Raw genomic sequence first — 25,415 nt, 5'->3', positions numbered from 1 at the left:
TATTTGGCATTAGCTTTAATATATGTATGTATGTATGTATATGTATGTATTTATGCATGTATGTATGTACTTTTGCCTGTATGCTTCTGGTTCTGGCTTTTTGATTGTTAATTGGAGATAAGGGTCACATGGACTTTCTTGCTCAGGCTGTTTTTTAACCATGATCCTTAGATTTCAGCCTCAAAAGTAGCTAGGATTAGAAGTATGAGCCACCAGTGCCTGGCTCCCAATTACGTTCTTATTGGCTTATATGCACACAAGATCAAAGTTCATTATCTAATCTTAACGTTTGTTTTCAATAGTTGAGCAACTATTTGCCAATTAATATTTGACTAACTTCCTTTTTTACTTAAATGTTAATTGTACTTATTTTCTGTAGCAAACAAAGGAAACATAAATTTAAAAAGCAGAACAACTTTGTGGCCTGACTTTTAAATTACTTTTTTGTAAATCCATTAACTCTACAGGAATTTTTAATTGGATGTAAAAACTGGTTCATGAAAATTTTCTTGTCTCAGGAGCTGGGAAGGTGGCTCAGTGGCAGAGCGCTTGCCTTGCATGCATGAGGCCCTGGGTTCGATTCCTCAGCACCACATAAGCAAAAAGAAAAAAGCCGAAAGTGGCGCTGTGGCTCAAGTGGTAGAGCGCTAGCCTTGAGTTGAAGAGCTGAGGGACAGCACCCAGGACCAGAGTTCAGGCCTCACAACCGGACCCAAAAAAAAAGGAAAAAAAGAAAATTTTCTTGTCTAAAATAAGGTTGCCTTGGGACTGGGAAATTGGCTCAGTGGTACAGCGCTTGCCTTGCATGCCTGAGGCCCTGGGTTCGATCCCTCAGCACCACATAAGCAAAAAGAAAAAAGTCAGAAGTGGCGCTGTGGCTCAAGTGGTAGGGCACTAGCCTTGAGCTGAAGAGCTGAGGGACAGTGCTCAGGCCCAGAGTTCAGGCCCCACAACCGGACCAAAAAACAAAAAATAATAATAAAATAAAATAAAATAAGGTTGCCTTCTTTTTTTAGCTAAAAATTTCTGAATCCAGGACTGAAGATGTAGTGCCTGCCTAGCATCTAGCATGTGTATGAGGGCTTGGGTTCAATCTTTAGTGCACGTTTGCACGTGTGCACACACACACATACATACACACACAGAAAAAGAAAACAGAAAAAAAAAGAAAAGAAAGAGCTGAGTGTTAGTAGCGCACACATATAATCCTGGTGATTCAAAAGAGGCTGACAGAGTGGAAGGGTATGTCTTGGCAGGTCCAGGAGCTGGTAATTTGCCCTTGTCTCCCAGAGGAGGAGAGAAGGGCTAAATTCCTCATTCAGGGTGGCTAGTCTGTCTGGTGGAGGGGGGAGTCATTTTATACACTAAGGCTTTGCTAGGCAAAAAGAAACCTATTCAAAGATCTGAAATCCTTCAGGGAATGGACATGACACCAATTCTTAAATGTGCTCCAGTGAGCACTTCTTGTGGATTTCTAAGATCCTCTTACTCTCACTTAAAGATCATTTTGCATAACACAGAGAAATTAAATCAGTAGGAAAATTTTCTTCTTTGGTAAATTGGTAAGGAGCTACTGAGACAGTTATTTCAAAGTATAGCAGATGAGTCCCCATGGTTCTCTAACCTGCTAAAAACTCCTGTTACAGAAAGAGAAGCAGTCTAGTAGGAAACCAAGATAATCAAGGCAATGTGGTTTCTTTCTTTCACTTCTCCTTCCTCAAGCCTTCCATAGTCACTGGACAAGACAGGGGTGGTGCCTCTGCTCCTTTGCCAGTGTAAGTGGAGAGTGTGAAGGTAAATTCTGCTTAACTGCTGAAGCAATGAAGCTCAGAGTGAATTATGGGCACTGCCCATAATTTCCTGACAAGATACTATTCAATGAAGAGAATGTTTGTTTATCTTTGTTCTTCCCAATTTATTTGGATTAAGAGAGAAAGAAAAAATGTTTTATACATTCTATTAGTCTACAAATTAACCAGTAGGGAATATTCCACCACTCCAACGACATTAGTTCTGTGTTTCAGTGATGAAGATATTCTTTGTTTTCATTTATTTTTGTGCCAGTCCTGGGGCTTGAACGCAAGTCCTGGGTACTGTTCCTGAACTTTTGTGCTCAAGATGAGTGCCCTACCACTTAAGCCACAGCTCTCCTTCCTGCTTTCTCATAGACTCTGCCTGGGTGGCTTTGAACCACAATTCTCAGATATGACTCTCCTGAGTAGCTAGGATTACAGGAGTGAGCCATGGGTACCCTCCTACTCTTTTTTTTTTTTTAACCTTAAGAGAGTTTTATGTGGGAAGGGATGTGAAGGGTAAACAAAGGAGGAGGCTGCAATGCTTGGTAAGAAATGTACGCATTATCCTGCCCATGTAATTGTAGCCCCTCTGTACAGTATGTTCACAAATAAAATAAATAAATAAATAAAAAGAGAGTTTTATGTATATGAAGCTAGTGTCTTAGGGAAATAAGTGAGCTGATTAAATAAGAATTCAAAAGAACAGAAAAAAATAGAAATTGAGATCTGAAATCCATATTGTGGTGTGGATACAAGAGAATATTTGCAAATGACCAGCCAAAAGCCACAAGTGGAACCAGCAAAAAGGCTCAAGTGGTACAGTGCAAACTGTCAGGGAAAAAGCTAAGAACATCACGCCCTGAGTTCCAGCCCCAGAGCTAGTTGGAGGGGAGGCAGGGGTATTATATATTCCGTTTTTCATACCAATTTCATTTGTTGAAAGTTTCTCACATGCATTTCTAATAATCCCTCCATGTATTTGATAATTTATGCTCATTTCACACATGAGCCAGAAAACTAGCTAGATTTGGTTAATATTATTAGACCTTATTTTTTGGCTGTGGTCATTTTATTTTGGACAGTAGGTGAACATGAATTTAGAACAGTAGGTGAACATGAAAGTCAACATGCAGAGTATTTTTAGTATTCCTAGTACTTTGTGATAGTTTACTCTTTGTTTTTGCTAATAGTATTCATTTAGGAAAATAATTGGAAATAAGAAAGCTAAATGTCACTAAATAAGGAACTAAATTGTTTTGTGACATATATATATATATATATATATATATATATAAAACAAATATTTCCAACCTTTCCTTGCTGTGATATATGACCTATATCATTAGCCATAAAAATAATTTAAGACTTGCTAGGTGCTGGTGTCTCTCCCCTGTAAGCCTAAGTTCACAGAAGGTGAAGAGCTGAGGATCATGATTTGAAGTCAGCTCAGGCAGGAAAAGTCCATGAGACCCTTATCTCCAATTAACCAACCCCCCAAAAAGAGTTAGAATTGGAGCTGTAGCTCCAGTAGTAGATCACTAGCCTTGAGCAAGAAGTCTCAGGGAAGTCCCAGACCCTGAGTTCAAGCCCCAAGATGTACACACACACACACACACACACACGCACACGCACACACACACACACACACACACACACACACACATTAGACCTAAATTACATTTCAGTAGGTAGTATCACTGATAATATTTTGTGAATTTTTTTGTGTTTTTGCCTGAGCACATGCATTTTTTTGATGATGTAGGCTGTCATTTAAGAAAACAAAAGTGCATCTTGTTTCCCTGACCTAATAATTGCAGTTTATACAGTATTTAATTAGATTACAATGTTAACAATCCTTTACATTTCACAGGTTGCAACAAGGCCAAGGAAAAGGGCAAAAAAAATTATCTTAACTATAACTTCAATAATTGGAGGATTTTCCTAGAGTAGCATTTTGGTCACATTTCGGCAATAAGTATGAGGATGAAACAGATAAAAAGTCTGTATGACTTCGGAATAGATGAGATTGTAGCAGCTGGAGATGTTTAAAAAAAACCAGCCATCATAGTTTTTAAGAATGACAAACTACTCCATGAGAACCTTACTAAATTCTGTTTGTGTTAAATATTTTTAAGCTCATATTCATCTTTTCTTTTCTTTTAAAAGTCCCTTTATAATTTCATAATGCATGACCACTAAAGAAAATCTAGAAAAACATATATGCTTATGTTCATAAAACTCATCACCCTAAATTGCACCACCCTGGGTAATAACCACTGTGAGCATTTGGCTCTAGTTAAAGGGGATATTGTTTCTAATGATTCAGTGTCATAAACAACATGATGGCTGTGTATTTGTGAACACAAGCCCGCATAGGATTAAGGACTGTGTGACAAATGATTTGAGTAAATATTACATTAGCATACACTAAGCATTACGGTGTCAGATAATAGATATTTGTGCCTTTTGACACCCTCCTCTGATTAGTGACTAACTAGTCCCTATTTTTCTAGAACTAATAATCTGCAAATCTGAAAGTCTCTTATTTTAATTTTCACCTGTATTAGCCTGTGTTAGTTGTAGTGTCTGTGACACTTCCACACATATAAACAACATATTCTAATCAACCTTCCATTAACCTCAATTTTCATCATTTTATCATACATTCTTGTGTAATAGTTCTTATTGTGATGTGAAATTGTCCCTTTAGCAATCTGGGCCCAACTATTTTTTTCCTGCTAAGTGTCCTCTTTTTCTTTAATACTACAGCTACTGTCTGTCGTTTCTGATTTTCCACTTTAACAATGTATGTTTTGACCCTATAGTTTTTCTTTCCTCTTGCAGTTAAAGTTTGTTTTTCCTCAAAAGGCTCTTTTAAAAGATGTACAAGTATACAGGGTATCATTTGTAATTTTTATATACCTCACATGATTTTTGTTGATACTTAGAGCATGCTTTTTTTTCTACTCAAAATACTTTCAGGAGCAGACATGATAAGCATCCATACTGAAGAAGAAAATGCTTTTATACTAAACACTTTGAAACAACAATGGAATGGCCCAGAGGATGTCCTCCTGGGCATGTTTTATGACACGGATGGTAAGTGATTTTTGCCTTGTAAGAGATCACTTTTCTGTCTTTAATGTTTGTTTTGTTTGTGCCCGTACTGGGGCTTGAACTAGGGCCTGGGCACTATCACTGAGCTTTTTGCTTAAGGCTGGCTCTGTAGCATTTGAGCCATAGCTCTACTTCTGGCTTTTTGTGGTTAATTGGAGATAAGAGCTTCTCTGACTTTCCTGCCCAGGCTGGCTTTGAACTGCACTCCTCAGATCTCAGCCTCTGAGTAGCTAGAGTTACAGGTGTGAACCACCAGCTCTTGGCCTGATTTTTACTCTTGGACTTTCACGTCCTTTAGACAAAGGTGCCTCTCCTATGGCCTCCAATAATTGCATTTTCACTGTGCCCTTATGCTACTAGGAGAAAGAGTTGAACCTCTGATCTTTCTGTGGAATGGTCAAAAACTAAATATTAGGTCAAGGTAAGTAAAGTATATTAGCTTTACTAACAGGTAATAAACATTTTTAACTGACATGAAGTGACTAAGGTTACTATCAATATTTTAACTACGTTTATAATTTTCTCCAAGAAAATAATTTTCCTAAGTTTTAAATCTGTGTGTGTGTGTGTGTGTGTGTGTGTGTTGCTATAGCTTGAACTCAGGGGCTTATGCTCTCAGTAAACTTTCTTCTCATATTCTACCACTTGAGCATGCTTCCAATCTAGCATTTTGTTGGTTAATTGGAGATAGACTCTCAAAGATATCTCTATCCAGGCTGGCCTCAGTTACCTCAGCCTCCTGAATAGGCAGGATTTTGGGTGTTAGTCACTGGTGCCTGCGCTAAATAACTTTCATATTTGACTGTATATAGTAGGATTTATTCCTCCTAATTTTTTTAATTCTACAACCAAAAAGACTGTATAGTACTTAGTAATGTCTCTCATTCCTTAGTAATGTCCCATCTTTCATCCAAGACCTGTTTCTTTGGCTTTAACAAGTGTTAAGACTGTTACCATGTTGAAAGTATTGCTTCATTTAACAGATGCAAGTTTCAAATGGTTTGACAACTCAAATATGACATTTGATAAATGGGCAGAGGAGGAAGATGGTGAGGATCTAGTTGACACTTGTGGTTTTCTGTACACTAAGACTGGTGAATGGAAAAAAGGAAATTGTGAAATTTCTTCTGTGCAAGGCACACTTTGTAAAGCAGCAAGTAAGTATGCCTGTCTTTTTCCAGTGTACTGGTGGGGGAAGTAGGGTTGTCTTTCAAATAATACTGGGAGATTAGTATGCCTCATACTGGAGGAAGGAAGACTACAATACTGGTAGACTGATTTGGTCCCCAGTCTCTTGGAAATCAAACAACTAAGTCTCTTGGATTTCAGAGGGAGAGCTAGATCACGTGAACTAGACATCATTCTGCTTGTGCTTAGAATTCCCAAGAAATCAAAACAATGACCATATCCTCTTTGTGTGTAATTTGTGTGGAAGTACTGAAGACCAGTCATGTATAGTTCCAGATTTTGAATTTTATTTTACAAGGAATTAGGTTATCTACAAGAACAAATATGCTTTAGATAAGCAAATGAAAAGCTACAGTGTAGTTTATGATTTATTCAGATTAATGAACAAAATTATCCTGTTCCACAATATCTCAATATTATTTTGAAACACTGCACAAAGTCTCCTTTCCACATGCTAGAGAATTCTGGAAAAATTACTGAGAATTTTCAGTTAAAAAACTTAAAGTATCAAAATATTAATTTGGGGTTCCTGGAACATCGCATAGACAATGGTTTTCTGAGTATGTCTTAAGCATTTAGGTAGGATCCTATGGTAAGATCCACTGTAACTCATTTTATGGTGATTATATTAACATTTGCTGTTAGTTTACAATACTAGCATCCAACCTCAAAGATTTTTTAAAAACTTGTTTCATGTATTAGGCTTCAGGGCTTCATTATATAAAATAGGGTTGTTTGTTTTTCCTGGTCCTGAGGCTTTGACTCAGCCTACACACTGTCTCTTAGCTTTTATGCTCAAGGCCAGTGCTCTACCACCGGAGTTCTAGCTCCACTTCCACCTTCTTTGTTAGTTAATTGAGATAAGGGTCTCACAGACTTTCCTGCCTGGGCGGATTTTGACTTGCTATCCTTAGATCTCAGGCTCAGTAGCTAGGATTATAGACATGAACCACTGATGCCCAGCATAAAGTAAGTTTTTAATTAAATGGAAACTTGAAAATGTCAGAAATCCTGAGCAAATTGGCAAATAATGAAGGCCACAGTTGCTTTTTTTTTTTTTTTTTGGTCCGGTTGTGGGGCCTGAACTCTGGGCCTGAGCGCTCTCCCTTAGCTCTTCAGCTCAAGGCTGGTGCTCTCCACTTGAGCCACAGCACCACTTCCGGCTTTTTTTTGCTTATGTGGTGCTGAGGAATCGAACCCAGGGCCTCATGCATGCAAGGCAAGCACTCTACCACTGAGCCAACTTCCCAGCCCACAGTTGCTTAATTTTATGTTTGTTTTCCATAACTCTCCAACTGTGTCCTTTCTCCCTTGTCTCATGGCTGTCTTTTTCCCTTGCTCCCTTACTTTTTACCAGCAAACACACTAATGGATTTTGTCAAGCTAATATGTCTTTCCAAACTAAAATCAGAACGCATAGATACCAGAGAAAATGGACAAAGTGGTAGTAATCAGGATATTAAACTAATAGTGTTCATTTTAATTTTTAATCTTATAACTAAGCATACTAAAAATTTTAATTTTCTTTTTTGCATTTCAGTCCCATTTGACAAGAAGTATTTGTCAGGTAAGCAATATTCTGTTCTTAACTGTTTCTCCATAATTAAAAATACTTTAAAATTCTGGCATGTTTAAATATTATAGACACCTTTAAAATTAGTTATGTAATATAGAGCTTTTTTGTTGTTGTTGCTGTTGGTCATGAGGCCTGAGCTTTGGGCAAGGGCACTGTCCCTCAGCTCTTCAGCTCAAGGCTAGAGCACTCTACCACTTGATCCACAATACCACTTTCAGCTTTTTCTGCTTATGTGGTGCTGAGGAATTGAACCTGGGGCCTCATGCATGCAAGGCAAGCACTCTACCACTGAGCCACCTTCCCAGCCCCAATATAGAGCTTTTATAAGATGCTAGAAAACCCTCTTGGCACATTAAATATGGTAACTCTAACTTATGCACAAAGTGGCCATTTTGTCATAGTATTTTATTATGGAATTCATTACCTGTGTTTGTTGGATAAAACTGCAACTTAAAAAAAAAGGCTTCACCTCAGTTACATTTACATAATACATTTATCTTAAGTTGGGCTTACTAGCTGTATTTTATTATTTTTTTTTAAAGGGGGTATGGATAGGCTAGGAAGGTGGTGGCTAGGTGGCAGAGTGCTTGCCTTGCATGCATGAGGGTTTGATTCCTCAGCACCACATAAGCAGAAAAAGCCAGAAGTGGAACCGTAGCTCAAGTGGTAGAGTGCTAGCCTTGAGCTGAAGAGCTGAGGGACAGACAGCCCAGAGTTCAGGCCCCACGATCTAAAAAAAAGGGGGGGAGGGGGTAAATGGTGTCTAACACTTGTATTCTCACCTATTCAGAAGGTAGAGATGGGGAGAATCATGGTTGAAAGCCAGCCCAGGCAAAAGGGTAGTGAGACCTACATCTCAACAAACAAGCCAGTTGTGGTCTTTCCCATGTATTCCCAGCCTTATAGGAGGTATAGGTATGCTTGCTGTCAAGGTTGGCTCTTTTTGCTGGCAATTTTATCTGGAAAAATAACTAAAGCAAAAAGGGCTGGGAGTTGTGCCTTAAATGGGAGAGTGCCTATCAAGCACAAGGACTTAAATTTAAGCCCCAGTACTGCCAAATAACTGAGTCAATAGACAAATGGGGGAGGGATAAGGTAACTCAAAACACAAAATTATAGAAGGCAATCACTGCCCCATGCACCCTACAATATCTTTACCCTTACTAGACACTGTTTCACTCCATTTCTTCTTTTACCTTCTGTTTCTTTTGCTGATGCAAAGTGAGGAAGGTAACTTCTGTTTTGTTAAATTCACTAGTTTATCGATATACATTTATCTAATCACTTATTACAACTGAATACTCTTCCCAGCTTAAACCTTCCACTTGGCTTTTCCTAAAATTTGCTATTGTGAATGATGGTGAAAAAAATGTACAAATACAAGCTTAACTGAATTAATTCCTCAAAATGAAATTACTGCATCAAAAGTGAATCTACAACTTTGATCAATGGTGTTTAGCATCTAGAGGAACTGTATCATTTTGCATTCTCACTTAGCAATGTCTGAGTGGCTGTTAGCATACCTCCAGATTTTCATCAGTTGGGTTATATGAACATATGGATGCATGTATATATGTATGCATATATGTGTATAGAGATATACACATATCAGTAAATCTTGCTAAGTAGCTCATCCTTAAACTTGAAATCCTCCGGCTTCATCTTCCTAGGTGCTATATTATAGGCAGGCACCACGATGCCTGGCCTGAATAGTTTTTAATCCCCTGTTTTGAAATCTTATACAGCTTGCTATTTGTATATTCACTTGTCTGTGAAATTAAAACACCCAGTATTACCATCATAATATAAAGTTCCTCAATATCATTCACAACAAATGTCCACCATATTATCAATCCACTCCCTGATTTTAACACATTTGAACTGTATTACTGAAACTGCTGAGTTTTATTTTCACTTCCATACATGCATGTTATACATTGATCTTTACAGCCTCTCTTTTCTCCACATGAGAAAACACACAATAGTTTATTTCACTTCACATGATATCCTCTACTATTCTGATGTCTGTCACTACAGTTGTCCTAGAGCTTGATTGTATTTCCAAAAGTGGAATTTTATCATAAGGTAGCTCTGAAACTACCATGTAACTTTTCAATGAGAACTGTTACTGTTTGTAACAAGGTATACATCTTCTAATACATATTTTACAAATGTTTTCTTCATTTGTGGCTTTCCATGATAGAGATATAGAAAAAGAAAGGGAAGGTTATGGATATACACACAGAAGCTATAGCCTCATCTTCCTTTGGGAAGACAACGAATAGCATTTTACACACACACACACACACACACACACACACACACACCTGCCTCACACCTATAAGCTGGTTACAACTTAAAAAAAAGTCGCTGGGTGCTGGTGGCTCACACTGTACTCCTAGCTACTCAGGAGGCTGACATCTGAGGATTGCGGTTCAAAGCCGGCCCAGGCAGGAAAAGTCTGTGACTCTGATAAACCACCAGAAAACCAGAAGTGGCGCTGTGGCTCAAGTGGTAGAGCGCTAGCCTTGAGCTGAAGAGCTAAGGAACAGCGCCCAGGCCCAGAGTTCAAGCGCCATGACTGGGGGGAAAAAAAGTACAAGTTGGGAGGTGAGGGGTATGGGACAGAAAATGGTGTAAATGTGAGGAAACTGCAACCCTTGCACACTGTTGTGGAAATGTGTGTTAGTGTGTGTGTGTGTGTGTGTGTGTGCAACCAGTGGTAAAGAGCACTTTCTCAAAAAATGTAAAAATAGAATCATCATATGGTTCCACAATCCCACATCTGCATGTACACCTCAAGGAACTGAAACCCAGGAACTGGGTATGTGTTTGCAACAGCATTATCTACAGTAGCCAATTGAAGAAACTCCATGTTTATCAGAAGATGCTATGAATTCATTGAAATATTCACGTGTAAATCTACATTAAAAGTGCATAAACACTAAGTGCTAAGCTTTCTTCTGAAGTAGCCATTGAAGGCAGTGAACAAAACAGGAAAAGGGTAAGACATGTCAGATAGTGAAATATGCTATTTAGAGGAAAAGTCAGGATGAGTTGAGTGCAGGAGAAAGGTTTTGTGCATGTTTTTAAAGTAGGTAGCCTCGCAGGGCACTGGTGGCTCATGCCTGTAATCCTAGCTACTCAGGAGGCTGAGATCTGAGGATCGCAGTTCAAAGCCAGCCCGGGCAGGAGAGAGCGTGAGACTCCTATCTCCAATAAACCACTGGAAAACCGGAAGTGGCGCTGTAGCTCAAGTGGTAGAGCGCTCGCCTTGAGCTGAAGAGCTGAAGGACAGCGCCCAGGCCCAGAGTTCAAGTCCCACGACCGACAAAAAATAAAAATAAAAAATAAAAAAAATAAAGTAGGTAGCCTCACTGACAAAAGCTGTATTTAAGCAGAATGAAATCTCAAGAAATAACACCTGTCATACAGACATTAGGCTTAGTTTATATGAGACTAGGATCACTGGACTGAAGGGGACACTCAAGTGCAGCAAAGCTTTTGGCAAACATTGACTTTCCAAAGAAAAGTTGGAAGACCTTGGGAAGAATGAATAGGATGGTTAAGGGATGCAAAAGTTATGGAAAGGAGCGTGCAGGAATGTTGAACCTTGAGAAATTGGACTTTAGATGGGAAATAAAGGCAATTCCATTGGATATAACAGCAATAAGCAAAGGGGATTTGACTTTTTGCTGTTACTAAATGGATTCAAGTCAGTCATTTCATTATGTTTCCAAATTACATGTATAGTTAGCACCCAGTAACCTGCACTAGATTTCAACGCATGTGCACATGTGTGCATGCATGTGTATGTACTGGTCCTGGAGCTTGAATTCAGGGCCTGGGCACTATCCCTGAGCTTTTTTTGCTCAAGGCTAGCACTTACCACTTGAGAAACTCCACTTTCCTAACCAGACTGGCTTCAAACCATCATCCTTCGATCTTACCTCCTGAGTAGCTAGAATTACAGGTGTGAGCCATTGGTTCACAGCTTAACGTACTTTTTCTGGGTAAATCTGGTCTTCAAATGGCCAATATTAGAATCAGGGTGTATCCAAAACATTTTTTTTATTGTGAAAATACTGTACAGAGGGGTTACAATTACATGGGCAAGATAATGAGTGCATTTTTCATCAAGCATTGTTGCCTCCTCCTTTGTTTCCCCTTCCCATCTTCCCCCCACCTATCCCCCCGAAACATTTTTTATATGCTGCCAGTTATGTTGGCTGACAATGAGGATGGCTTTTCTCCCCATTTTAGTATGCGGGCATTAAACCTGGCCACAAGTCACTTGCAGATACTGTTCTCTACCAATTTTTGGATGCTGTCTATAGGTCTTTCAATCTTCAGTTAAAGCTGTGATACTTATAAAATCATCTTGATTTGATTTGATCTGCTTTCTGACCAAAGTTTACTTATTATGTGCTCATTGACTCAAAAACGCTTGTAGGAGCAGGGAACGTGGCTTGGTGATGGAGTGCTTGCCCAGCATATATGAGGCCCTCTGTTCAATTCCTTGGTACCACATAAACATAAAATCAATAAAATAAAAAGGAAAACAACCATTAAAATTAAACAACGCATGTTCTTATGACTAATGTTATGGATTATAATGTTCCTATGGCTAATTATGGGTACTGAAAACAAAGTAGTATATGCAGGTAGGAAAGAATTTTAAAATTTTAATTTTAATGTCTGTAGTAACACCTATGTCCCGAAAAACTGTGACAATATTTTAAGAGTAAAGAGTTGCTTACCATTTCCTGTGTTTAAAAAATCTTGTATAGAATCATGTATATTTATTTACATATGTAAATAAAACCATGGCTTTCCTCACCTTAATGAAAGACTAGATGAGATTTATCCCACTAATCTTTTAATTCTTTCAAGCCCTATTTTTTTTTTGGGTCCGGTCGTGGGGCCTGAACTCTGGGCCTGGGCACTGTCCCTCAGCTCTTCAGCTCAAGGCTAGCACTTTACCACTGTGAGCCACAGCACCACTTTCCGGCTTTTTTCATTTTTGCTTATGTGGTGCTGAGGAATCGAACCCAGGGCCTCAGGCATGCAAGGCAAGCGCTTCTACCACTGAGCCAACTTCCCAGCCCTCAAACCCTATTTTAACAAGTCAGTTGAAATGAATTTAAACATACTTAAGTATACATAAAATTTCATCTGCAAAGGAAGATTGTGAAATATTTCAGACCTTTATTACTATAGACCAAATAATATAATTTAAATATTTTGGCTTGTGAAATTGACTTATAAAAGACTAACGGTTTTGAAAAGAAATGCAAAGTTGTATTTATAGAATTTAGAGTAACTATATAGCATTACTTGACTGAATGCAAAGAAACAAAAATGCAAGAAATTGCAGCTCTTGGATTTTTTTTTCTTTGAAGCAAAAAGACCAGCTAGACAAACTTTTATTAGAGCTCACTAGTGTAATTATCTAAATTCATTATCTCTGGAGAGCAGTAGATGTGTTTGTAAGATCTTGATTCAGAATAAAAAAGCTAATAAAAACATAATAGCATGGAACACATTGGGTTCTTCAGTTGACAACCTTTTAATTGAAAGTATGGCATTTCTCAGATTAAAAAAAAAACCACAAACCTTGATAATGTGTAACTTTCTCATGTGTGGGAAGTTATAAATATGAATGCATGATGAAAATACACTGGTGCTTCCCAAAATTCCAACTTGTATACCTGGATATATCAAGTGTTTTTTCTTTTCCCTTTCAGATAACCATATTTTAATATCAACTTTAGTGATTGCTAGCACAGTAATTCTGACAGTTTTGGGAGCGATCATTTGGTTCTTCTACAAAAGAAACTCTGGTTCTGGTTTCACCACAGTTTTTTCAACTGCACCCCAATCACCTTATAACGACGATTGTGTTTTGGTTGTTGCTGAAGAAAATTGTGTTCAATTTGACTAAACTTCTGATACTCTGAGACCAATACATCTAATACTGATGGTGAATCCTGTGTAATATTTGAATATAAAATGAAAGAAAATAACGTATGATAGTGATCATTCTGGTTACATTATTTATGCACTCATGATAAAAACCAATCTGGTTCAGCCCTTTAAAAAAGGAACCATCTTAGGTACAACTTAGGGATTTTATACTCTTCAAATGCAGAAGCAGCTGAGTGAAGCCTTGTATGGGAGCTTGAGAATGAAGGTATCATTATTTTCCACGTATGGAAAAATTCTAAATATGAATACATAATGCAACTACACTGGTGCTTCCTGATATGCAGTAATTCCAGTTTAAAACTGACAATGAACTACTCCCCCCCCCTCATTTTCACTTATTGCTTCAGAGTGCCATTCATATAATATGGGAAGTTAATACAGCAAAGCTAAATGGGTACAAAACTGTCATTATTATTTTGACATTTCATATGTAGTGCCAAACTACAAATTGTAGAATGTTTTATTCCATCTTGACGTTTTTAGAATGTATACAGATAAAACTGGTATCTTAAAATTTTGTGGTTTAGCTTAAAAGAAATGCAAAGGTAATAGACAAAAACTGATTTGAAGTTTAGATAAAACTTTTTTTTGTCAATCATGGGGCTTGAACTCTGGGCCGAGGTGGGGTCCCTCAGTTCTTCAGCTCAAGGCTAGCGCTCTGCCACTTGAGCCACAATGCCACTTTTCTGAGTGGTCAATTGGAGTCTCATGCCCTTTCCTGCCCAGGCTGGCTCTGAACCACAATCCTCAGGTCTCCTGAGTAGCTAGGATTACAGGCGCGAGCCACTGGAGCCTGGCTAAAACAGTTTTAAAGGAAGTCTTTGAGCACTGTTTAAAAGGAAACAGTTCAAACTATAAATCAATCAATATGCACTTTATTTCAAGCCAAGATTTTACAGAAGAGGAACAAACTAAGTGTGGACAAACTGTTCATTCACATTTGAGAAATAACATGGTTTCTAGGCAGGTTTTGAAAAAGTAGTTTGTTGCCATAACATCAGACTTTTATTTTTGAAACCAAATGCATGTGTTTGTAACCATTTATACTAGGGTGTTGACAAGGAAAAATACAATGTTATGAAAATTCAAACAACTCATAACCACAGTGCAGACTCATTCATGTTGAAAAGGTAATGTTCATGTTTTCCAAAGGTAGTGAAAAATACTAGTAATCATCAAATAAATGCCCAGAATTACCAAGGAACAGTTAAAAATGACCAAGATCCAAACAGGTTATTTTTTAATCATATTTATAAAGAAGTGACAACACTAAAAAGTACATTGAAAACCAGTGTTTTAAACTTTGAAGGTGGGATTTTAAAATATTCCATTAACTTGAGATTGCAGTAATTTTTTTTAACCAAATACCATTTGACTGGCAATTCTCATATAACTTACAGCTATTAAATATCCCCAAAAGGAATACCTACATAACACGGACTATCAAATATAATCTGCATTTTGCAAATCAATATAAAATTTATCCATCATTTCTGTATTTTATATATTTTAAAAATTAGGTTTTAAAGTTAAATGAGTTTAGAATTGAAACTAAATTTGGAAACCTAATATGTTTTTCATAAACTTGTCCCCATTCTTTGCAGGTTTTTCTTTTTTTTTTTAAAGAACACTGGAAGTAAATGATCATGAAAATTTGGCTACAACTTTAAGACATTAAAAAAAATACTCATTAGATGCCATTTGGCATTTCATTTCAAAAGTACATTTTGTCCCATCTTTCTCACTAGCAAGCGACTAAAACACAAACTTGTTTCCCCCATAAATATGGCTACAGTAATCAGAACACAACAAAGGGTTGATGGACAGTGCTTAGGTATTTAAATCAAGGGTAATGCTTTCCCACTCACCTAAAACAAACAAATAAACAAAAAAAACTGCTTTTGATTACCATATTATAAACATCAGATTTGCTGGCCAATGTTAAAAGGGTCCAGCAGAATTTTAATTCAGCAACACTTGAGAATGAATATATATCTACATGGATACATGTATGTATATATATTCATTTTATGTAAGTCAATATATTTAATAGGCATTCCCCACAAAATTATTTCACAATTAATTGCCAGTTTTAATAAACACTTGTTCACAGATCATCCATTTCTCTTAAATGAAGTTAGGCAATATCATATGTTCTGTTATGGTCTCCATCTTCTTCAGAATCATCCTCTGAAGCTGTTAAAAGAAAACATGATGATCAAGAATGATTTAGAGGAGGATGAGAATGGGAAATGTAAATATGAAGCCAGAACAGCAATGACTTGTAATACAAAAATCCCAATTTAGTATACTGTTTGGTCAAAATGCTAAGTTATCATGACTGAGTTAGGGTGGTTTGATTGTGGGTGACACCCATTCATAGCACCCCCACCCCCACACCTTTTTGTGGTGTTACATAGTTTTACAAAAATGAAAATGCTTATAAATGTCGTTCAAGAGGATCTTCTAAACCATTTCTGAGATCAGTTTGTGCTCCTAGTAGCAATGACACATACACTAGAGAAAAAGTAAATTTAAGGCAAGTGCTCTCACACACCTGAGTAGAATCTGGCTTATTACCGCTGCATGTTTGATGCATCCGATGAGAATGAAAAAAAATGTACATAGAATAACAGGTTATGGGTGTTCTTGCAACTTACATTAATGCTATGTCTATACAGTGCCAAGAAAAAGCTTTATTTAGTGTGTCAAAAAAGCTTTATATAGACACAGCTTACGTTATTTAATAATTGGACTCAGTAAAAAACTATTGAGATTACCACCCTGTCTCCAAACTGCCAGAAACATCATTTTTACATTTCTGACCACATTTTATTCCACAATCATTAGTTGTTTGATATTTAATATAAAGCATTTTGTATGTCTTTAAGAAGGACAGAGTAGGAAAAAAACACACAAAAAAACCAACAACAAAGACTCTATAAATAACTGCTTTATATACAAAGGAAAGTGAAAGTTCACTAAAGAAACATCTAACCAACATTTATGGTTAATATACTCTTTTCTTGTATTAGTATTATATGATTTAAGAACACCTAGCAAGTGAAGTCAAACCAGAACAAATTACAGAAAAGTATGAAACATTTATAAATAAAACCTTTTAATATTTGACCCCTAGCTTGTAACTGATAAACCTTTGGTTTATGCTCTCTCATAAAGACTAGAATAGCTTTTCAGAGAGCTTTCTGTTAATTCCACCAAAGAAAATTGAGTTCAAATTGATTTTCAAAATATACTAATATAGTGGTATTTTCTTCCCTTTTTATTCCTATATCACTGGGGATTGAATATGAGGTTTTACAACTGTTAGACCTGAGCTCTGTAACTTGGAGGGTGCCCCGAGTCTTTCTGCTTTTTTACTGTACTTTTTGGACAGGATCTAGTGCATATCACAGTACTGTCTTGGCCCCTCCTCCAGGGTACTTTAGATTACAGACATTTGCCGCACACTGGGCACAGGTACTTTGGGATTCATTTATAGCACTTGCCTCCTTTACTTGAATGTGGGTGTTATTTCATAGCATCTTGTTTCTTTCCTTAAATGCTGGGGAACAAACCTTGCTATGTTTAGGAAGCTATATTCTAAAAGAGATGACAGTTTCCTGAAATAGGAAGTCTGGGGAAAATACGCCAGAACAAATTATTATCGCATCAAAGTTTTGTAGTCAATTAAAGGCTCTAGTTTCAAGAAGCTATAAAGCTTAAAAGCAATTGCACTAAATGAATTCTGACTCCTGTATTTTCACATGTAGGAATTAAAGTTAGTTTTCAAAATGTTCCCAGAGCCACTGATTTCTGTGCCCACCTGGTATGATACGCCACTGAGGTGCTATAGGGCTTTTAAGAGGGCAGGCTGTGGAAGTACTTACATGGTTTTTGTCATGTACAGAGAATTGGGACTTCCCCTCTCTTTTCTTTTTGGGGGTTCTGGTCCAGGGACTGACTTTGGGCCAGGACCAGACCTTTTATGCTCAAACTAGTGCTTTACAAGTTAAGCCATGGCTCCATTTCCAACTTTTTGGTGATTAATTGGACATAGGAGTATCACAGACTTCCTTGCATAAGCTGGCTTCGAACTGTGATCTTCAACCTCATGAGTAGCTAGGATTACAAGCGTGAGCTACCAGTGCCTGTCTAGGACTTTCTCTCTATTTTCCGGAACCATACACAAGTCCAAGGAAAACCCTTAGCAAAGCAAACCTAATAAGTAAAATTTCTTTACACATTAAAAAAAACTAAGAAATATAGTTTAATAGTTAAATAGTATCTTTTTAGTACAAGTGCTAAAATCAAAGTGATTTATTTACAATAAAAGTAAAACAATAATAGTTAAAAAATGTATCCTTCTGTATCTTAAGACAAATACAAATTAAAAGACTAGTGCCAATTGTCCAACTCTTATTTTCCAAGCCAACCCAGCTATCCACCGAAGCTCTAATTTAATCGAAAAGAGTATATATACTTAGATTTTGTTCTGTGGGTTTAATTTGCAAAAGTATATTCAACAAGTCTGGGGAGGGAAATTCCACCTACTTTCGAGATCTTCCATATGTGCCTGAAGAGTTCTTGCAAGGTTAATAAACTAGAAACAATGCAGAAAGAAATACAGTAGTTTAAATGTTGCAAATGGATCTAAAGAGAATCAAGTATAGGAGATTCATTTCTACTTTAAAAAGTAAACACCATTTTAGTCCTTTATACAGGGGTATTTCATCCCCCATGTTAAAAGTCATAACCATAAGGGCATTACTGTTAAATGTTTTATATAATCATTACTAATCATGTAGAAATCCATTTCTTAAAATTAGGGAAAAGTTTAATCTCTCTATGTAATATAATCGTTGTTTATAATTTAAAGTGAAGGGGAGAAAAAAGAAAAACATCAAAATACTTTGGAAGCAAATGAACTAAAATTTGCCTGTCTAGATAGCTGGTAACTGTATACAATTTAAGCCTGTACTTTTTAAAAAAATCCTAGTAACCTCCTAACTTAACCTTGTTAATAACTATTAACTTTTTTTTTAAACGAATGAATTCAATAGGTTTTATAGGCTTTATATGTTTTTTTCTCATTCTCAAAAGTTAGGGGTATCTTTTCAGAAATAATTTTACAGAGTTCATGTCTAAAGAACTGAGGAATCAAAACATCTTTGTTGAAATTCTGAATGCTCTTTTGATAGTTTGTTCTTTTTTTTCTCTCAATGACAACCATCTGTCCACTGATGAAATATAGAGAAGTCTTTTATTAATTTAAGAATATTGTGATTTTGACTTGCAGGTTTTTTGATAATTTTCAAAATAAAAACACTACACTGTAACATGGACTCTACTAAAAAAATTTTATTGCCAAAATGAACATATATATCAAAACAAGTTTGAAGGACATATATAGGAACACAATTCAAGATACTAAGTGTCCAAATGCTAGAGTAATGACAGTAATCATAGGACTTTCTTCATAAAATGGTCAAAACAGTAGATTATAAATTTCCTGTCAGTACACGGAAGCATAGTTAAATCTAACTAGTCTACATCTAAAATTTTAGTTTGTTAGGTAAACACTTAAAAATGAATATACTGGTAATCTTTTACAAAATAATAAGATAAACTGAAGTCCATTTATGACTTTTTTTCCAGCTTTTGGAAGTCAATTGCATGTTTCTTTTTTTTTTTTTTCCTTGGGTGCGGTCGTGGGGCCTGAACTCTGGGCCTGGGCACTGTCCCCCAACTCTTCAGCTCAAAGCTAGCGCTCTACCACTTGAGCCACAGCACCACTTCCGGCTTTTTTCTTTTTGCTTATGTGGTGCTGAGGAATCGAACCCAGGGCCTTGAGCATGCAAGGCAAGTGCTCTACCACTGAGCCACCTTCCCAGCCCTCAATTGCATGTTTCTAAGATGTAAAAACTAAGGACTATTTTTTTTTATTAAAAGAACAGTTTCCCTTGGTGTTTCTAATTCCTTCCTTGTTTCTCAATGAAATATATTCCAATTATATTAAAATTCTCAAAAGAGCTTTCTAAGAAAACTAGGGTGCTTATTGGAGAAGACAGTAATTTCCACTAAATCTACAGTATCTTTATTTTTAAAAAACATCAAACGATAAAAGCTCCCCAGTGAAAACAATATGAACACATAACAAACATTTGCCATATCTCACCCACCCTTTACCTCTACACCAATATTACTTACTCGGACACGTGTGCTTGGTTCATTTGTATTTCCCATCATATCAGAAAAGCTTTGTTCACACAAATGCAGTAACACAACTAGGTAGAGACCAGAGCTGATAAATTCATATTCAGCCTTCAATAGAGCAGCAAACAGGAGAAAAGAAAAAAAGAAAAATTAAAATTATACTGATATTCACACTTTAGTGATAAACTAGAGGAAATATATTCATATCCAGTTCCTTAAGAAGTGTATTATACAAAAACTGACTAGCCTTCATAATTTGTTAAAATTTTTAAATTTCTTTCTTCTTTGTTCTCATTTTCCTTTATGTAATAACTTATATATATAAATTTAGCTTTTAAATAAGCTGATGGTAGAATGCTTTATTTTTTATAAAGCTCTCATTTCCTTTTACAAATGGTTAATAGTGCTTGTTTACTCAAAAATTACTACATTTACCCTAAATAAATATGTTCATCCAGATAGCTCAACTGTTTTTACTTTAGCTTAAAGGGAACAGATTAAGTATGGATAAGGGAAACACATTCCTGAATTCACATAGAATTTTTAATTGGTAAAAATAAAGTTGATTTTTTTTGGAGAGAAGGAAGGGGGAACTGTGCTGGGAGAACTCCACATCTCACACATGCTAGGTAACCACCCTATCTATGAGTTAGTTACAACCCCAACCCTATTAATGTTGGCTGAAGCTGTGAATAAAAATCACAAACACAGCACTGTGTAGCTTTTCACTGTAAATTTTGGCAATTCACATATCTGACACGTCCAATAAAAAATGAGGAAACATTAAACTCATTGCTTAAAATGAGGGTAGTTATCAAGCCACTAGAATTCATGATTTACATATAAAACTAGGCAAAGCCAAGAAGCTGAAACAAGGCTGTCATTGTCTTTACAATGATTCTACCTACAGACCTCTAAATTTTTTAAGAACATGAATCACTAAAATAACTAAATAAAAATTTCCCTTTAATGAAAAACCAGAGCTGGTGTTGAGACATGATGAACATGAAAAGGAGGAGGTAACAAGAGAAAAAACATCCCTTTGAAACCTACTCTCCTCCTGCAAATATACTTTCTTTTTATTCTACCTTTGCATATACTTACTTTGCCCTGTTGTTTAAAATAGTTCACCTGTCATTATAGATTCCTTAAGGATTTAAGACCTTTCATTGCTGAAAGTTATTTTCTTTTTGGACAACTAGCTTAGCAGAGTAAATCAAAATTATAACTGGTATTAAAGTAGCATTTATGCTCTATCAACTAATTTTCATTGTTTAGATCAGTGATTTTCAAACCTGAATCTAAGCAATTCCTTTCAAGGAATCTAGCAATTCCTTAAACTATATATAAGAACTTGTATCTATGTATATATTTTGTAAGAAAAATACATAGGTTTAATCAGTTTTTCAAAGAGTACCCCTTATTCTCATATATCACTTTAAAAGGCTTCACAAAAGACTTCACATTGTATGATTTCATTTTTATGAATTACCCCAAACTGGTAAATCTATAAAACAGAATAAGGATTGGGAGATGCTAGCGCCTAGGAGAAGGAAATGAAAAACACTGTTTAATGGCTACAGGATTTTCTTTTGGAGAGATGAAATAACCTTGGTAATCCTTTTAAACACATTTCTTTTTTCAAGAAAAATACTGAGCTCTTCATTTTAACTGGACTATTTAAATTGCTTACAATTTAGGGAAAGTAAGTTGGCATGCCTACTTGGGACCACTGTCCTAAGCCTTTATTTTTTTCAGACTTATTTATAGAGAAGAAAAATTTATCTTATTAAATTTAAAAGATGAACATGGGTTGTCTTTTACTTTAAATGAGAGGAGAGAAAAAAATGATAAAACTATTAACAATGTAGTAAGAGAGAATTATGTTAAGAATATTATTTAATTTAGAATTTCTGACCATGACTTAAATCTTTTCTTCAAGAGCTGTCCCTTAAGCATAGGATAGACACTTACCAAATTAGGCAAAATATACTAACTTGTTCATTTGCATGAGCTCTATGTAGTTCATGAATATCAAAATCCTCCAGGTTAAGCTGCAACTTTTCTTTACAGAGTTCACAGGTGGTAACAGCCTCTAATGAAGAACCTGACAAAAATTAAACAAGTAAAAGCTAGGTTTTATACTGTTTTCACAAAACATTTTCCCTTAAAATTTTAGGTTAAAATGTAGAAAATCCTACAGATGATATTAGAACAGAAAGTGTAGAGTAAGAAAAGAAAGGGGAAAGGAGGTAAAAGAGGAAGAAAGATGAGACTGTGTACTCCAATAAACCAGTAATGACGCTGAAGATAGTAATCTATAATACCCAATGTGCATACCAGGTTCCTTCCTATGCTACTTAAGCCTCCACCCTTATTTAGATAACTATATCCTAGACACTTTAATATATATAGAGAGGCAATGGAAAATCATCCTTCCAACTTCCTCTTGAAATACCTTGTCATATCATGAATACAATGTTCAGTAGCATTTCAAACAACTAGTTACATATTCAGAACAGTATCTTTGATACACCCAAGACCTTGTGAAATCTAAGCAACTTGACTGGCCTGATGACGAGGAGGGGAAGAAGCCGTAAATGGAATTAAGTTCTCATACATGCTATCACATGAGAATGTGAAGCTATTAACTGAAATGAAGTGCACAAAAATATTTGTTCAAATAATAAACTTTATACATTTAATTTATAGGATATTATCTAAATCAGCCAATTTAAAGAATCAGGAATTAGGAAGAGAAATCAGGGAGTTACTATTCCCTGATTTAGGAGTTTTTTTTTAATCTTGGTTAATAAAAAAGTTTTTAAGAAAGAGATGTTTATAATGACTACACAAAGTTCTCTGAATGCTACTGAAATATTTAAAAATAGTAAAGCCAGAAAATTTTGTTCCATTTTCCCCATGATTAGAAAATAAAATAAATAAATAAATAAAGCAAACAAAAAAAAATCTTTCATTTCATATATCCTCAACATTTAACTATTGTAAGCTCCTGGCTCAAATTTAGTACTCAGTTTTGTCTATGTAATCTTTCCAACTGAAAAAAATCCTAAATTAGTTGTTTTATGAGAAAAGATCTTTAATTTAAAATTAAATATATTCACTGAACTCACATTTGTTGGTGATTATTTTATGCCAAACAGTTACAAAGGCACTAGGAGATTATGAAATAAAAAAGCAGTAGCCCTGTTTTCAAGGAGTAGGTAAGTCTTATAACTAGCACTACTTAATAGTAAACAAAAAAGGCATTAAGACAGTAGTAACTTAAGCACATTTTCTAGAGAACAGACGAAAGTACTCCTCTGAGAAAGTACGTTGACCATCCTGTCTCAAATCAGTTGTAGACAGATGCATTGTATTTTCACTATATACTTAGGTAGTGTTTGGTCCAAGAAAAAATTCATATACAATAATGGTCCCATGAAAACATAATGGAAGGGCTGAGAAGGTGTCTCAGTGGTAGAGCGCTTGCCTTGCATGCATGAAGCCCTGGGTTCCATTCCTCAGCACTACATAAGCAGAAAAAGCCGGAAAACAAAACAAAACAAACAAACAAAAACATAAAGGAATAGGCCCAGCACCCATGGGCCCAGCTATATTGGAGATTAGAAGCATATTCCTATTAGGCCAGCTTTTTTAGAAAGGAGTATACAGGGGTAATGACAGATTTAGAAAACCCTCATCTCAGCCAATAATGGTGTTTTACGCGTGTTTTCTGAGCTACATAGGAAGTATAAATAGAAGAATCACATGTCAATTCTTAAATACTGTTTTTCTAAATATTAAGACAAAAAAGGGTGAAGGTATGGCTCAAGTTGTGAAGTACCTAGCAAGCACAAAGCCCTGAGCTCAAACTCCAGTACTACCACCAAAGCAAACTAAACAAAAAGTGTCAGGCTTGGGAACAGGAAGTTTCCAGATTCCCCTCTACCCCACAATCTCTTTCCTAAACTTAATGCCTGAACCACAGTGACTATATACTCTTCAATGTTCCTTTTTCCGAGGCCCTTGTACTTCATAACCAAAAGGGAAAACAGTTGCTCCCCTCTGGTGTTTGCAAACCTTACATCCCTCTCATTACTAATGACTTTTAGCACCTGGACAGCTACCTATCTTCAACAACTTATTTCTTGGTTATTTCAACATTCACAGACCATTCATTTTGTATTCTTAAGTTATTCAACCGTCTTGCTTCCAAACATTACCTTTCCTACCTTGACTTATTCACTGCACCCACTAGGATCTGCACTTAAAAATACCACCTTGTGCTTATTTTGTCAACAATTTATTATTGTAGCTAACCTACGCTGACAACTCTCTTCAATGTCAATGAGATTCAAAAAGAGACTATCACTGCCCTAACTGCTCCTACTGGCTTTGATTTACATGATTATGACCACCATAATTATATCCTTACAGATGTCCTTAACTCCCTTTAGTATTTTTACTCCAGAAGCCAAACCCAATAAACTCCATTCTATATTCAAGAATCTAAAAAATGCACATTTTACTGTAAAATACTACTACTACTACTAATTTTAGTTTTACTGTGTTCTATGCCAAACCCAGGACCCCCCCCCAATGTATGTATGTGTGTTGTATAAAACATATATAATAACACACACATATATTATACAAGTGCTTTTATTAAGCTACAATCACAACATTAAAATCACTTTATGGGCATTGCAGCTGCCTAGAAATCCTACTATACAGCCTTAGCATGTTATTTTCCCCATGTTTGAGAATTTTCTAATCCGTCTCTCAAAGACCTAAAGAAGACAGAACTAGAATCAATTAAATTGCAGGTCATGCATCTTCTCATTAAAAGAACAAATTGATTAACATCTATCATTCATACTAGTTTTCTAGAATTGAAATATCTTTTCTGCTATTAAAGGGTAGCCTTTAAACTTCGTATTCTATCATTAATTACTTTTTTCTTTGTGGTGATATAGGAGCTTGAACTTAAGGGCTTGGGTACTGTCCTTGAGCTTTTTCGTTCACAGCTGTGCTCTACCACTTGAGCTACAGCTTCACTTCTGGCTTTTTGGTTGCTAATTGGAAATAAAGTCTTACAGACTTTCCTGTCAAGGATGGCTTCAACCTCACTCCTCAGATCTCAGGCTCTTGGATAGGATTACAGTACCTGGCCCCATCATTTTATCCCCCAAATCATCTCTATTGGCTTCTCTGAAATAGAGAAACAGCCCGAAACTCTCTTCCCTCAAAATAAAACAAAAACACTGTATGATCCCCATCTATAATGCATACTTCATATCTTCAGTCTCTTTGATAGCTGTTTGTTGGGAGAAGTCTATGCGTCAGTCTTCCTTTTTAAACTTTTTCATCTCCTCAGTTCAGTCTAATCAGGTTCATGAACCTATTACTTCACAGAAACTGAATGCCAAAAGCAACTGTTTTATCACATCCAATGTTCATTTCATGGTCTCACCTTTCTTGAACCATGACCAGTACTGGGTTGATCTCTAGTGATTAAACTCAAGATATAT

The 25,415-nt window shown here is 36.1% G+C and overlaps 2 protein-coding genes across 8 annotated transcripts in view; one reads left to right on the top strand and one right to left on the bottom strand.

Annotated features, from left to right (window-relative positions):
- Positions 1–13,685, top strand: part of LOC105995856 (lymphocyte antigen 75) — a 114,870-nt gene extending 101,185 nt beyond the window's left edge. The window contains exons 36-39 of the mRNA XM_013029755.1: positions 4,779–4,895; positions 5,897–6,070; positions 7,642–7,668; positions 13,425–13,685. Coding sequence (XP_012885209.1) covers positions 4,779–4,895; positions 5,897–6,070; positions 7,642–7,668; positions 13,425–13,621 — 515 coding nt within the window. The 3' untranslated portion in view covers positions 13,622–13,685. The remainder of the gene's footprint in view (positions 1–4,778; positions 4,896–5,896; positions 6,071–7,641; positions 7,669–13,424) is intronic.
- Positions 13,686–14,523: 838 nt separating this feature from the next.
- The window catches only part of March7 (membrane-associated ring finger (C3HC4) 7, E3 ubiquitin protein ligase), a 36,796-nt gene continuing 25,904 nt past the window's right edge, over positions 14,524–25,415 (bottom strand). For 4 of the 7 annotated variants that reach the window (XM_013028909.1, XM_013028904.1, XM_013028929.1 and 1 more), the window contains 4 exons: positions 21,879–21,988; positions 19,876–19,989; positions 18,220–18,268; positions 14,524–15,861 (listed from right to left, as the gene is read on the bottom strand). In XM_013028909.1, coding sequence (XP_012884363.1) covers positions 15,803–15,861; positions 18,220–18,268; positions 19,876–19,989; positions 21,879–21,988 — 332 coding nt within the window. In that variant the 3' untranslated portion in view covers positions 14,524–15,802. Of the gene's footprint in view, positions 15,862–16,222; positions 16,248–18,219; positions 18,269–19,875; positions 19,990–21,878; positions 21,989–25,415 lie in introns of all 7 variants that reach the window. The other 3 variants (XM_013028920.1, XM_013028945.1, XM_013028915.1) reach the window with 2 other exon arrangements.

Source organism: Dipodomys ordii, unplaced genomic scaffold (genome assembly GCF_000151885.1).
Source record: "Dipodomys ordii isolate 6190 unplaced genomic scaffold, Dord_2.0 Scaffold5, whole genome shotgun sequence".
NCBI lineage: Eukaryota > Metazoa > Chordata > Mammalia > Rodentia > Heteromyidae > Dipodomys > Dipodomys ordii.
Note: the sequence above shows the minus strand (reverse complement) of the source record. Positions and strands in the feature narration are given on the sequence as shown.